Below are 16,001 nucleotides of genomic sequence, written 5' to 3'. Positions count from 1 at the left end.
CACAACCTAAGAGCAAAAGAAAACTATGGCAATGCTAGATTATTTGTTAAATTACACCAGCTTACCATCTGTCAAAATATTAATACACAGATTGTGGAAATAAGAGTTAGAAGAATTAGATCTTGAGTAAAATTTTCAGCACTCCAAATACCATCCAGACTATCAACCTAATTAATTGGAAAATTCTATTCAACTTACCTTGTACCATTTCTTGCTTTTGACGTCGGCAATCAGCGTTTGACGTTTGTCAGAATAATGTTTCAGAACAATTCCAGGTTTCTCTTTCTGGTTATTTAAACTATATAATATCACAGAACCAACACTGGGAATCTGAGATTTAAAAAAAAATATATATTACAAGTTTGAATGAAACTTGAAAGAATCCGAATTAGAAATTTGAAAATTAATTTGAATAAACTCTAATTTATTTTTTTGCAAAGTTCTTTTGTATGTTTGTATGGAGTTGAACCACTCACAGATTCAAGATATTTACTTTTAACTACACATAGAATAAAACAATTTACAGGCTAATGTGTAGGCACAACAGCCTAGAAAGAAAATGGCTACTGAGTTCTTAGAATACGTCCAACAAGTCTTGTAAATAATGTTTATGACAATGATTTCATGTGAACTGAAAAAATAAAAATATTCCAACTTGTTATAAAGTTGTTTGACAATTTCGAAATGATTCAATGAATTGCCAGGCATCAGGTAATAACCAATTCTGTAATTTATCATGTGCATTGAACCATTATTTGCAGTCAATTGATGGTTGGAGATGAAATTATTCAAAAGATGGAGTTCAATAAAAAAAAAAAAAAAAAAAAAAAAACGTTTTTTTAATGAAACAAACTTTCTATACAAACAATGATCTTTACATGTGGAGTAAAAATTTATTTCAATTTTTACACAAAACTAACTCAGCAGCCATTTTCTTTCTATGATAGTGTTTACACATTACCATCATAGAACAGCATAAAATAATAAAACTTTTCATATTTAGTAAACAATTGATGTCTCGATTTTAACTTAAAATGATCATCTAAAAAGAAATCAAATGATTGAAAACTTTAAAAACTTAAATAAAATCTGAATTGAAACACTTAAAACTTACGTCAGGAAATCCAGCCAAGACAAACATAGAAAACAGTGCAAATGGAATGTTTTGCTGAAATTAAAAACAAAAAAGAAAATATAGCTTTTATAATTGGGGAAGAGGGAAAGACTGCAAACAAAGGTTATTAATCAATTGACACTTTACATTTTTATTTCAGTTGTTTTTAAAAAAAAAAAAAAAAAAAAAAAGTCTTCATCTATTGTAATACAGTGTGTATGAGCACAGTGGATAATAACAACAGCTGTAAGAAAAAAAGACATATGCAAATTAGGAAGTGTGCATGAGTTGGCGCAACGAGAGGAAAAGGACACCATGTGCTCAGAGAAAGAAAGTCTATGTTCAAGAAAATGGACGTGTAAAGTCGAGGACAAGAATGGGTCGGCTATGATTGGCATACGGTTGGAGGAAAAAGAAAAGTATACACCAGGTGAAATGGACAATGGCAAGAGACTTTTAAGTGGTGTTGAGACAGGAGAGTAATCGTAATAAATGCTTTTGTTAAAAAGGAAAAGATGCCGACCTGGATTTTTATTTAATTATTTCCCTTTGTTTGTTACGGCAACATTACATAATTATGAAAAAAGAAACAAAAGTGACATTAGTGTGAATTTTCTTTATTAGTTAAAAACATTGTCATCGATAATTCTAAATTAGTATTTTCATTGTTGCATTTGCTTTTCTGTTCATTATATTTTGTTTCCACTAAACACCAGCTTGTGTCTTTCTTTCCTTTTAGATTCTTGCACGACTACAACACTCATCATACGACTTTTCATGTAAAGAAATGGAGAAATGTTCAAACGAATTTAAATCAATAAAAAAGCCACGGATTTTTGAATAAAAAAACCAACTGAAACTAAAAAAGAAATTGATTAGAACTGATCATGATTTGCTTTACGGCATATCAACCCTTTTTTTACAGTTAATATTTGATCCAATAAGAAATGAGAAGAATACCCACATCAGGACGGGTACAAGCAATATGAATATTTTGAGCTACGCAATATTTTGAGCAACATGATATTTTCGTTTAATCAAAGATACATACATCATACAGATTTTTCTTTCTTTTTGTTTTTATAGAGGTGAAATTCTGGGCAAGAACCAAATAAACTTTTTACAACAGTTTCAGATTTCAAAATACAATTGTTTTCAACATTCAAATATTTTTTATTATATTCATAAAATTTCTGGAGAAAACAGAGTCAGCCATTATCAGTTTTAATGAGTATTTCAGTTTTTAACTTCGACTGCTTTTGATCACAACTTTTCAAGGTTTATTGTTGTGATATGTCCACCCTATGGATAATAATGAACTCTTTTACTTATTATAAAGACTGGGAGAATATCTCTCTCAGCATTAACACACAAGTCTTGCACTCATGACAGACTGCCTTAGCGTCACACTCATCATTTGTTGCATTTACTTTTCTGTTCAATATACTTTGCTTATATTAATTACAGAATCATGTTTTTCTTGCAGATCCTTACGGAACCACAACAAAAAGCATTATTTTGTGACCTTTGGTATTTTCAAAAATTTTTAAGTCTGTAAAATTTTGAAGTCATTTCTGGCTTTAAGATTTTTAGCAAATCATCATGTATTAAAAGTTTGGTAAATTATTAATATCAATAAATAGAAACTAAAATATCATTAGTTTAAAGTTCTAGTTTTATAAATAAAAATTGGTTCAATTAATAACTTAATGACTAAACAATGCTGTAATAATTAAATCTAACTTTCAAAATCGTATTTAAAAAATAAATTTTATAAGATGAAAAACAAATGACATAGTAAAAAAATAAAAAAAGAAAAAGAATGGGAAAATGATTATGAAAATAAAAAGACTTCTAAGCAATGGCAGTTAGTTACAATAATTAAAAACATTAGTTTTTAATTATTGGTCATTTGATACATTTTTGCACTCATTTATGAAATTCAGCTTTTGGAATTTATTTCATTGTCATCTTTGTTTCCGCCATGCGCAATGCTTGATGTGATGATGATAAATTCAAAAAAGTTAAACAGAAATAATAAGACTTACTGGCAAAGAGACAACGCTATCAACAATTGGCCGGATGCATTCATGAATGTAATTAGTAATGACAGCATTCCAATGGTTTTTGACATCGAGTTTGTGGATCGTTTTAGCAATTGAACAAGCCCACTCAATGTTTCCTCTGTAACACAAAAAATACATTTCATAACAAAAAAAAAAAAAAAGCCGAGTATGTTGTATCCTCCTACATGAGTGAAAAATTTACCTTCACTATTACTAATGTTTGTGCAAATTTTTTAAAAAATCCAAAGTGTGGTTATTGAGAAAAGTGCCAACGGACAAATGGGAGTGAATTATTAGGTCCAATCCCCCCCTTTGTCGGGGGATAAAAAAAATGACGTGAAGTATCTGAACAGATACAATTTTTTTCCTAGCAAAAGGCCCAGGATTGAATGAAGGGAAAATATTTCCTATATATGAAGGTGGAGGGAGTATAGAAAATAAAATTATAGCCATAGACTAGAAGAGAGAGTGTAATACAGTAATAATAATAATAAAACAAGCCGACATTTGAAAATAAACTTTTGAGAATCTTTTCTTTTAAATATATAAACTGTGTCAATTGCTTTATTGCAGATTAGTAAAATATCAATATTTCACTAAATATACGTCACAAAAAAATAAAAATTGTACCATTAAAGGACTGCTTTAAGATTAGTTATTTCCCAAAATTTTATTCAAATTTATGTGATATTCACAAATTTATAACTATTTTATTCTTTATCAAGGAATTTATACTATCTATCGCTTTATTGTAGATCTCTTACAATGGCAAAAAACAGAAAATTGAAGGTTATCAAAAAGCAAAAGATTGTTGCTGGACACTCAGAAGGATTGTCCATCAAAGATTTAACCACGGAGCTGGAAAGGAATACAAGAACCTTGGCTTCATTTTTAAACAAACCCAACACCAAATCCAGAAAGGATAAGGGCACCAGGAGAAACTTTTCAGATCATGATATTTGGAAAATTCATAGGCCAGTCAACCGAAACCCAAACAGCAGTAGTGCTTCCATTTTTCATGAGTTGAAATCGCTCTAAGATCCAGGCAAGTCTGATACAATGTGTTGAATGAAATGGCAAGGAACATCAAACCTCTTCCAAGGCCTCCATTGAGCAAACAACATATGGAAAAACAAATGGCTTAAGCACAGTTTTACATGAAAATGGATTTCCAATGTGTCCTGCTTACGGATGACGCCTGTGCTACTCTTGATGGTCCTGATGGATGGGCCAAAGTTTGGAACCCAAATGAAACTCTGATCCCTTACAGAGTTCATCGCCAACAAGGAGGTGGAGGCATCATGTTTTAGGCGGGTATCATTCGGAATAAGTTGGTTGGACGATTCAGAGTACCAGACGGTGTAAAGCTTACCAGCAATGCATAAACAGTCTTTTTGGATAATTGTTTGTCGCCATGGCTTGATGACCTATCATTGTCACGTCACTTTCAGATAATTTTTATGCCTAACAATGCACCATCCCATTCTCGTATGGCGACTGCAGCCTTCCTTGAATCTATGGACTAGGTTGAAGAAACCCTAATGACCTGGCTACCGTGTTCTCCAGATCTTAACCTCATTGAACATCTCTGGTCAATATTGAAAAGAAGGGTTTATGAGTAAGGAGAGCAATTTACTTTAAAGGTGCCCTGTGGAGGAAAATAGTTGATGTCACCAGAGTCATAACTCCTTTTCAGATCAAGCAATTGACTTCCTTGATGGGCAAAAAGTTGTTTAAAGTTATTTAAAAAAATAGTGGATATGTTGATAATTCATTTATTTGAGGCTTAGCACCTAGGACGTGCTTTTTCTCATTCTTTGACAGAAAAATATAATAAAAAATAAAGTTTTTATGATTAGAAATTGTATATTTGCCCTAAAACAACATTTTGAGAGACCTGATGGACTGTATAAATTCCTTGAGGCGGTCAAAGAATTGCATTTTGTCATAGCAAAACATAAATAATCAACACAGATGATGATAATGGTGATACTCACTTTTCAAAACAATTACCACCCCACACGAGTAAGAAATTCACAGCTTTTTCTCCAGGTTCATTTAAATTTTCACTGACTGTTTCTTCAATTGATAACGTAGCTTTATCTGCACACTTGAGTTTTAAAAAGAAAAAAAACATGTATTAGATTTTCAATTGGATAACTGAAAACAATGATTTTCACTCATTAAATAAAACTTTGCAATTATTTTCATTCAAACATTTAAGTCCCTTATGCTGAAATATTTGTGTAATGCCTTTTTTCTTTTAATAACGCTTTTTCTCTTGTATCTTAAAATTCTAAACTTTCTTACACATGCCCACTACACTGCATTTTTTTTGTAATAGCCTTCTACTCTAATAGTTTCATCCCTCGTACGGCTAGACTTTAGAATTCCCTCCCTGTTTCTTGCTTCTATCATTGTACTGACCTAGAAAAGTTTTAATGCAATGTGAATAGACATCTTGCTGTTCAACTCCCCACAGTACTCTGTTAAACATGATCCCTTACGTTCCAAGCTGCAATATGCCTTATTTGAGGTGAAAAAGACCTGAAGAAAGTAAATCAAAAAAACAAAATAGAGTTTGGGGAAAAACCTCCCATTGATGGCAATTCTAAAAATGTTTACCTGAAGCGTACTTCTCGTAAGCAAACGTCCAAGCAGACCCATCGCCATTGATTTTGTTGTATCATCGTACATAGTTTTGTTGCTGCAAAAAAAAAAAAAAACGAAAAATAGCAGAGCATGACTGAAAAGGCAACAGGACAAAAATAAAAATTGCTTCAGTCTAGAAGGAATTCTCAATCACTGATCAAGGAACAAAAAAGATAAAGTGTAGTATTAGAACAAATACTATGCTTTGCTTGTAATTATAGTCTAATGGCTGAAACCTGTAACATTATCACACATCTATATATAATAAAAGCGGCGCAGTTTCCCCCTTCTGAACCAAAAATACTGTAGGTTTACAACAACAGATGCCACATACAAATTTATTATGTCTACTCTATTAGGCACTGCCTTATGTAACTTTATCACACTATTATATACACATTTAGGCGTTATATTAAAATATGTTTGTTCCAAGGAACGACATGATCACAATCTCACCATCTTCAGAGGAAGTAGTTCCTATTTCCCTCTCTCCCTTTCCTGTACTTCCATCACTCCCACTTGACACCGGCACCATTCCTACATGTTCCTACTTTACTGGGTTATAACCACTCTTAACTTATTATTCAGACATACACTTCCCATAACTTTCACATAATCCTAATTATAGATAATTTCTCCCTTCCTGAAATCCGGCCCATCTGATTGACTGCTCAGTAGACATTCTAAAATTCTGTTATTTGCTTCTTCCACCATTAAATGAATGATTCGACACTTATAAACATGCACCATTTTTTTCCATATCCATTTGTTTCTATATGAACCTTTCGTACTACATTTACTATTTATTAATTAGCTACATTAACTTTGCATTTCTGCACTTTTCTGATTAAATTAAATCGTTGCTGATGTTATTATATTTATTCAACAGGCACTCAAAACAATACACAGCTCCATGAAACTGCTTCTAATTCCACTCACTGGGACAGAGAAACAGTTAGAGATAGAGAGATACAGAGAGTGGGATAGAGAGAGATCAACCGTGTTACACTTTTCTTTAGGTCACTAATTCATTCACATGTTATAACGGTTAATTTGAAACCAATTAAAGTGATAATTTATTGTGCCCGATCCGGCAGAGATGTTTACTTTTAATTTGCCCTCTTTTCCACTTAGCATTCTGTGTTCGCGTCTTGGAGTTGCCGGTAAATTTTTATTTTTTCTTTTCATTTGCTCGACACGGTACTGCATGCTATTTGCACTTTTCCATAGGGGTTTGCTTAATTTTTACACTTTTTTGTGGCTCACAAAGCAAATAACTAATATTGAATGTTTTGCTTAAAATGTTTATAAACCCATGCAGGTGACAAACCAAAATACAATTGTAGTTTGCTTACTTTAGATACTTTTAATTATGTGTAAATAAAAATACATCACAAACCTAATTTGCTGTGAAATATATTGTCAAAAATACATAAAATGACCAACTACTCCCCCACTCACAAAAGGGGGTGTTTATTCTGAAAGCCGTTCTTAAGACAGAGGTTGGTGGTGTCCATCTTGAAAGCTGTTCTAAACATGAGAAGGTTCCTGGTTGGGCTACAACAAAAGAACTACTTTAATTTTGTACGCGGGGAGTTAGGGAGGGGGTGCATATTAACACCAGGCAATGCCAGTTAACAGGTCCTGCTAGTATTAAATAAAACTGAAATAAAATCTACTTTGGTGATATTGAAATGCGAGAAAAATTCTGACTATTAACCCTTTCCCACCAAAATATTTTATGCAATAAATAAATGTTTTAATCATGAAACTCACACATTACGGAAGTTAGTGTGCAACTGATGCACGAACATAAACTCCTCATTCATTTGTTGAACCAGGCATTAACCTGTACTTTGAAGACCAGTTAGGCTAACATGCCATAAGAGTAATAAACATTTCCTATTTTTTTTGACAGGTGATTTGAAAGTACAATTTGGCGGTAAAGGATTAAGATCCATGTATTGGAATATAAACAATTAAACAATATATCTATTGTGTAGAATCACGCCACCATCATCAAATATACACATATATTTCTTCATTTTAACGACATGGCCGATATTAAAACATAACATGGATTTATTTTCCATTTTTGGAAAAAAAAAAGTAAAATAAATCTTTGGTACCGAAATTTGCTTTTTAAATGTATTTAATATTTTCATAATCACAGTGTTTTAAAAATGTAGAAATATTAATTTATGAAATTACACACATGCCAACAGTTGTTGGAATTTGCGTTTAACTGACAATCAAGAAATTTTTTTTTAAATTGTCTCATTCACTGATGAAAGTCGGACTACAACTGAAATATTTGGATTTATTTTTTATTTTTTGAAAAAGTAAAATAAAATAAATCTTTTGCCTTTAAATGTTGTGTATATATATATATATATATATATACACACACACACATTTAAAGGCAAAAGATTTATTTTATTTTACTATATATTTATAGTCTGAAGAAGCTTTGAGTAAAAAAATGTAAAAAAAATACATATATATAAAGAATGCAGTTTAAATTCCATGAAAAAAAAACTAAATTTAACCTACCACAGACTAAGCACCTACATAATCCGACTTCTAAAAAGTTTACAAAAGAGAATTCATTTACATAAGGATGAAAAGAAAAGAAAAAAGCCTTAACTAAAATTGTTAAATAGAAATAGACTTAGCATAAGCTGATTTCTTAAGTCTTCAATTATAAACTAAAATTCTGTAAATAGAAAATAGGGATCCTCAGCTGCTTACCATGTACCTTTTTCAGAGATTTAAAAACAGGACAGCTGTTAAAAACATGGCTCTCCAGTGGATAATACCACTTCCCCAATAATATAAAATATATAATATATGGGAAAATATGTTTATTCAATTATATTTCACCTTTTATTTATATCAATCCTTTAATTTATAAAGCTCTATGCAATTACAGAGCATATACAAATGATGAGTTAAGGGCAGAATAAATTCATTGATTGGCATAATTACATGAATATTTTGCACTATGAAACAGAGGCTGTCACAAATTGAGCATTTTAACGTACTTAAAGGAATAAACAGTAAGATGGTCAACATCTTGAAATTTGGAATATAGACTTTTATCATTTATTTATATATGCACACACTTAGAAATTAAAACATGATTTTGTCAAATTAATCTCCAATATGATATGCATTCTCAAAAAAAAAAAAGAAAAAAAAAATCCCTTCTCTAGAAATCACATGGTTTTGTCACTTCCATTTACCAAGGTCAATTTTTACTACTAATCCGGCAATCATTCAAGCCTGTAGTTTTAATTATGCTACATACCTAGAAATTTGAAACATGACTTTGAGAAAGTGATGGAATGTCTCTTCACTGATGCATTTGTACATGTCAAAAGAATTCTGAAAAATAAATAAGAAAACAAGATTTACATATTATACTAACAGTAAAATGCAGTTTAAGTACATGACAAATTAATACAATATAGTAGAGATTGCATTTAATTCAATAATTTGGCAAAAAATAAAACAGTTATCACAGAGGAAAACAGGGGCAGGATATAAATCTACACAGATGAGGACACAGTGGCCTGGCATATGGGCAATTCCATTTTAAATTGCTTCATCATTGGTGTATTTGCTATATCTTGCAGAAGACTATTCCAGGACTATTTTCATGGCAAGTGCTTGACTGAATTCCAATGTATGGTTCTCTCTTGCCAAACTTCCACAAAAAAAATACTCAAGTAGCTACAACCACTATAAACGATTTCTCCCACTCTCTATCAGTGCCTAAATCTAAACAGATTCCATGAACAAAGTTTCTTTCACAAAACTGCTCACCTGTGGAACACTGTTCCGCTGGCCTGCTTCTCGGCTGAATACAATATAGTAGCCTTTAAATCCAATGTAAACAACACCTTGTTGAGATGTCTTCATAAATAATCAAATTCTAATCAATTTACACCATTAACAGTTACTACACTATCACCTTACATTTATTAACCCTTATCTTTGAGTGGCCTTAGGGCCTTGATAAGTGGTGATGCCCAAGTAAAAAAAAAAAAAAAAAGGTTCATAGATCCTAATTGGTTAGATGAAAATGGGGGGTGGGGTTCTAGTAATGCTAGAGCAAACTTCTTTCTGAAGAAGGAGAGAATAGTACGTCTCAAACAAGATCAAAATGGCCAAACAAAATCACTACATAAAGATTGGTGCTCAAGGTAGAAAAGGTCCAGCTTCTCAATTCAGTTTTCATAGGGTAGATCCCATCAGCCACTGCATCATTTGAGCAGTCAATGGTTGAATTCTCCAGGTGCCGGAAATCACAAATTAAATATGAAACAAAGGCCTAGACACCATACTTTAATAGCAGCTTGACAAGAAAGACAAAGTGGGATAAATATTTCAGGAGTAAGTTTGCAGAAGTGGTACTAAATGAGAACTAAGGAAGTCCTTGCTTTATTTACAATGTTTGGATGACTTGAAAGAGGAGTTAACCAGAAGGCAAAGATCTATCATCTCCTTCAACTTCTTGAGACAAACATAAAAATCTTATGGCTTTCTTTGTTTGGGGCAAGGACATATACTACTTCATTAGATATCAATCCCATGGCCATGCCTATATACATTATGTAACTGACATTTATTTAAAAAAAAAAAAAAAAATTTGTGTGATTTATGTGGTGCCCTTGAATCAAACTAAACTTAAATTATAGGGTTTTGAACTTTTGAGATGAGAATTGATTATTCATTTGGATTCTTTGGACTTAACGTTTTGGTCAATGTAACCTCCGATCTTTTTCAGGTGTATCTTGTCGAACTTGGGAATCTGCACAGAATTTCAAATCAAATTCTTTATTTAATCCATGCTTTCATTCCATCAGCCATGACTGGGTTGAAGTTCCAAGTAATTTGCAATTGTATTTCTGGATCACCTACACTGAGGATTGAACCTTCAATCTCAGTGAATGTAACTTTTACAACTACATTTCACTAAGTATTTTATCCACTGTGCCACGAATCCTTACAAATAATTCTAGTACAAATTTTAAATAATAGATAACATAGACAAATAGTAACAAAACGTCGGTAGTAATAAATATATATATATATATATATATATATATTAGTAATAATAAACAAATGACAAAAGTCTATATTCCAAATTTCATGATGTTGACCATCTTACAATTTATTCCTTTAATTATGTTGATATTCACAATTCTTGATAGCTACTGTTTGTTAGCGCAAAATCATTCACTTAATATCAATCAATGAATCTATTCTGCCTTAACTCGTCAGAAGAAATACCAACTAAGAATCCATTAAAAGAAAATAAAATGCATTTGGACATACATGATTACAAAATCTGAAATTTGGAAGAGGAGTTGCTTTATTTATTTAGTTGCTTTTATTCCATCTTTTATTACGCCATTTTGAATTTCCAAGTACTTTATCCATCATGCCATCTCCCTATACCATCCAGATTTAATCGCCCGCTGAGCTAATCAGATCTAAGCCTGTCTTTAAGACTCAAATTACACATCCATCATTCTCATTTCTCTCCATGCAACGCATATCCTCAACATAACTCAGCAAAATAAAATTTACTCGTCTGGGGAAGAAACAGCTCAGAGCATCCTTTCCTGTTCAAAACCGGCTTCGAAACTTAGTTCATGTCCTTTCTTTCCTCGCTATAACCACTTTCTCACAGAAGAGACGTTGCAAATCTATCTCTACTATCGTTATTTTCATGGCAATTGCTCGACTGAGCTTCAATCTTTTATCTTTCACAACAAATACTCGTCAATCTACAACAATTGTCAACAATTTCTATTCTCTATCTGCGCCTAAATATAAATGCAAATTCCACAAAGTTTTTTTTTTCCTAGAATGCCCGCCTGTGCTGAGGGCATGTTTTTTAGCTAACTAGTTCTCATTAAGTCCAATATAAGCCAGAATTTATTGAGCCGCCTCCTTAATACTACCCAATTTCCACCACTACTGGTCACTACGATATTGTCTCACCAATCATCTTACACTCATTAACCCTTATCCTTAAGTGGCTTTCAGACCTTGATAATGGTGATTCCCTTGTAAAAAAAGAAAAAACTATAGAAGTAGCTTTGATTGTATGATGTGTATCTTTTTTCATTGTAAAAAAGCATAAATTTTACATGTAAAATCTTAAAACAACAACAAAGGAAGACGTATGATGGATTAAAATTTTATACAAAAAGGTGCGATATGCCGCCCTGAATGATGGGAAGCTGTCTTACCATTTCTTTGCTGTCTTCTTGAATGAGCATGCCAAGCAAAGAAAAAATCTTAAATTGTAAATGACTAGTGAAAAGTTGTTCATCACAGCAATCAATCAAACGAGGGTCTCCAAGGAAATTCAGCTGACCTGAAATTAAACAGAAAACACAAGTTGGCTCCGCAGAAAGAAACGAAAATTACAGTTGTCTCCCCTTAACTATGGTGGATTAGATTCAAAATTGGGGCTTGTGTAGATTAGTGATTTTTAAACTAACGCATTTCAGTTGGAAACATTACATATGTATATGTCGAAATCAGTATAAATTCCAAAAGTTACAAAAAATGATTTAGTAGAAAACTAATTCCAAGTAAAAATAGAATTTATTGAATTATCGAGTTTTATTTTACATTTTAGTGTGGTAGAGTTATGCAATTAATTCTGTATGGCAAACTGACTTATCCCCCTAAAGTAACTTAAATTAAGGGTCCTCTATTTTAAAACAATATGTAGAGTACTTTTTACTAAAAATACATTCAGCACATATTCTACTCCATCATCCTTCGTAATTTTTGGAATTTATACTAATTTCAACATGACACATAAGAAAAATTTTTTTAAAAAAGTCAAGCCTGATGAAGATATTTTTATAAGTCAAAAGTTTGTTTATTCTTTAAGATAAATAATTTATTTTGGAAAAAAACACAAACACACATCATTATTTAGTTTTTTAATTTCTCGTAATTATATATGAATTAATATTATATAATTCCTAGATTATAGATATTTTTGTGCATTATATTTGGCAAATGAGATCTATTTTCAAGATCTGAAAATTTGACATTTAAAATCAAAACTGACTTGGCTTCTCTTCTACAGTCATCAATTATTTTTTAAAAAATAAATGGAATGAGTTGAATACTGATATATAAATGATGAGAAATGTGACTAGTTGTATAAAAAATGACAAGTGATGCTGAACTTACTTTCATTAAGTCCATTTAAAAGATCATCGAGGACCATGTTAATAGCTTTGTTGTGTAGTTCAAACGCCAATGGGTGGTACCGGTTATCCATGCTGCTGTCTTCTCTGGAAGCCATTCTGTTCAGTTGTAGACACAATGAAACATACAGCAGCCATGAATGTTTCTGGATGTATGTCTCGATGGCAATTGATTTGGCTTTAACCAAAGAAAATTATTAAAGTCACTTAACAATGGATTTAAAAGAAAAAGCAATATTTACAAATGAAAAGAATTTCTTTTTTTTTGTTTAAAAATTTACAATTATATACAGTTTTTTTTAAATTTTAATTTTAATTGATTATTTAATATGAACCAATGACAACATTAACACCATATAACTAGAACAACTTTTGAAGATATTGAAAAGTTGCTAAACAAAAAGAGAAAAAAAAACTTTGTTAGGAAAATAAATATGTTGACAGAAATGTGGTCTCTAAGCAGCCCTAATTTTGATTCATTTTGAAGATTAACTCAAAAATCACAAGAAATGACGAAAAAATGAATCTTAAAATCTCATAGAAATTACTGAATTTTAAAAACAGCTAAGAAAAAAATGAATGTTAAAAAGTAGTAAAATATAAAGGATCTAAAAACTGGTAGAAAATAATGGATCTAAAAACCAAGAATTGGTGAGAAAAATTAACGCAAAAAATGTGCTAAGTAACTGATAAAACTTGATATTTTGAACTATTGTCAATAAAATTTTGTAAAACTTACAGAGAAACTTTTTTTATATGAAATTAAAGAATCAAAGGATAACAAATGAATACAACTAAATTCTTAAGATAAAATTAATATCATCAATTTTAATATACTTTTTCATGATTTTATTTGGACGAGTAATATACCTGGATAAAACAAAGAGGAGGGGAAGATAAATGCAAAGGAGAAATAATAAGAAATGGGAAGGAGGGAGGTAATAAAAAAAATCAGAGGAAGGAGAAACAGGAAATGGGGGAAGCAGATATAAACAGAAACTGGGGTGAATATTAACAGGGGGAGAGAGAGATAAAAACAAGGAAAGAGAAAGATAAAAAGGGGTAAGAAAATAGAAAGGAGGAGATAATCCATAAATAATTACATTTGATACGGGGGATCCTCTTCACTGTATGATCATCTTTGTGCCTGAAAATAAAAAAATTAAAAATACAATTCTCACCTGTCACTATTTTGGTTATAATATCAAAATTACTGTTATTACTACTATGTCAGGATTCATCAAATAAAATATGTTTTAATTTTTTACTTTTAAACTTTCCTACTCTCTTGTATATCAAGGTGTTCATTTTTTTTTTTTCTCTTATTGTCTCCTCCTATGTCTACGTGTAGATGGCTACAGTTGGTTGCGGAGTGTGACAAAAGAATTTGTATCTACATACAAAAGTGGTAAGTATTAACATAGATGGTAGCAGTTGCTATCAAGTTTATACATAGATGAAGAATTTAGCGTTATGAGGTGTATGCAATTAGACATAGGATTGCTCATTCAATCACGGGCAATGGTAAGTATTCTTTCGGCTTGTTCTATGTTATAGAAGCAATGTTAAAAGAGAAACCAGGTTTAAAGCAGGAGTGAAATTATGAAGCAATGCTAATAATGACGGCATCAAACATTTGGTTAAATAAACAATGCAAACATGTTGACAGGAGATTTTATAAGTTAGACAAGATGTGTACCCCCCACCTTCCATCAAATAAAAATATTCAAACAAATGAACAAAACGTGGATTCCATGAACAAAACTGCACGCCTGTGGAACTCTGTTCCATCTGCCTGCTTCCCACCTGACTACAACTTGGATGTCTTCAAGTCCAACGTTAACAAATTCTTAATGAACCGCCCCCTTAAGTAAACACTTCATCAAATCTCCACACTAATGTAATGTACTTGCAATAACCCTTATCCCTGAGTGGCTTCCGGGCCTTGATAAGCGGTGACCACTGTGTAAAAAAAAAAAAATAAAATAAAAAATATATAGATGAAAACTCAGATGTAAATAAAATATATTTGGATGGTGAAACTTTAGGTTGTCAAAAACATTTTGTTACCATTGGAACACAGGATGGAGAAGGTGTCGGTGTGATTGCAAGAATTAGGAATGGATGGAGTAATGTTCAGGGAACTTCTGCCACTACTAAACAGCAGGGTGTTATTACTGTCAATTAAGGTAAGAGTTGATTAGACATCTCCTGACCAATGAGGCTTGAAGACATGCTGCATGGAGAGAAATAATCTGAGAATGATACACTGGAGGGATTTCTCTCCATACAACATGTCCCCACCTGTCATTGACCAGGTTGCATTCCCAATCGCACCAGATACATATGTCTGATACACTCTTCAATTAGTTGATAGTAGTAATGCTCTGCTGGTTAGTAATCTTTATGTATCTATAAAAGTGAAATTGTATGTGTGTGTACATTTCCCTACCAAACTACTTTGTCAGTTTTCAGTTTACAGATTCGATATTTGACATAAGGGGTATTGAGATTTGGGAAAATCTTTTTAATCAGTTTTCGTCCAGAAATTTGGCTGTCAAGGGGTCAAAGTTCAACGATTTGACTTTTGAAAACTCTACCAAACTCTTTTTGGCTCTAAACACTTGAAATTTTAGATGTAGATTACTTGGACATGGATCAAACTTTTTAATTTGATTTGAGCTGAAAACAGTAAATATTAAGGGGTCAAAGTTTTAAAAAATTTGACCTCGTAATCTCTACCAAATTACTCAGCCAATTTTTGATCTAAACATTTCAAATTTTACATAAAGTGTATTCAGACATAGGACAAGCTTTTTAATTGGATTTTGGCCAAAAATTTGGCTGCCAAGAGGTCAAAGTTCCAAAGATTTGACATTTGCGGTCTCTAGCAAACTATTCAGCAAATTTTGGGTCTAAACA

General features: G+C 31.8%; 1 protein-coding gene across 2 annotated transcripts in view; it reads right to left on the bottom strand.

The window, feature by feature from the left end:
• The window catches only part of LOC145276705 (zinc finger ZZ-type and EF-hand domain-containing protein 1-like), a 156,518-nt gene that overhangs the window by 45,873 nt on the left and 94,644 nt on the right, over window positions 1-16,001 (bottom strand). For both annotated transcript variants that reach the window (XM_080127901.1, XM_080127902.1), the window contains exons 34-42: window positions 14,183-14,226; window positions 13,063-13,257; window positions 12,099-12,226; window positions 9,143-9,219; window positions 5,806-5,887; window positions 5,178-5,290; window positions 3,163-3,298; window positions 1,115-1,168; window positions 199-330 (exon numbers count right to left, since the gene is read on the bottom strand). In XM_080127901.1, the coding sequence (XP_079984027.1) occupies window positions 199-330; window positions 1,115-1,168; window positions 3,163-3,298; window positions 5,178-5,290; window positions 5,806-5,887; window positions 9,143-9,219; window positions 12,099-12,226; window positions 13,063-13,257; window positions 14,183-14,226 (961 nt within the window). The remainder of the gene's footprint in view (window positions 1-198; window positions 331-1,114; window positions 1,169-3,162; window positions 3,299-5,177; window positions 5,291-5,805; window positions 5,888-9,142; window positions 9,220-12,098; window positions 12,227-13,062; window positions 13,258-14,182; window positions 14,227-16,001) is intronic.

Source organism: Euprymna scolopes, chromosome 5 (assembly GCF_053919585.1).
Source record: "Euprymna scolopes isolate OS-2025 chromosome 5, ASM5391958v1, whole genome shotgun sequence".
NCBI lineage: Eukaryota > Metazoa > Mollusca > Cephalopoda > Sepiida > Sepiolidae > Euprymna > Euprymna scolopes.
The sequence above is the reverse complement of the archived record's forward strand: the minus strand, read 5'-3'. Positions and strand labels throughout refer to the sequence as shown.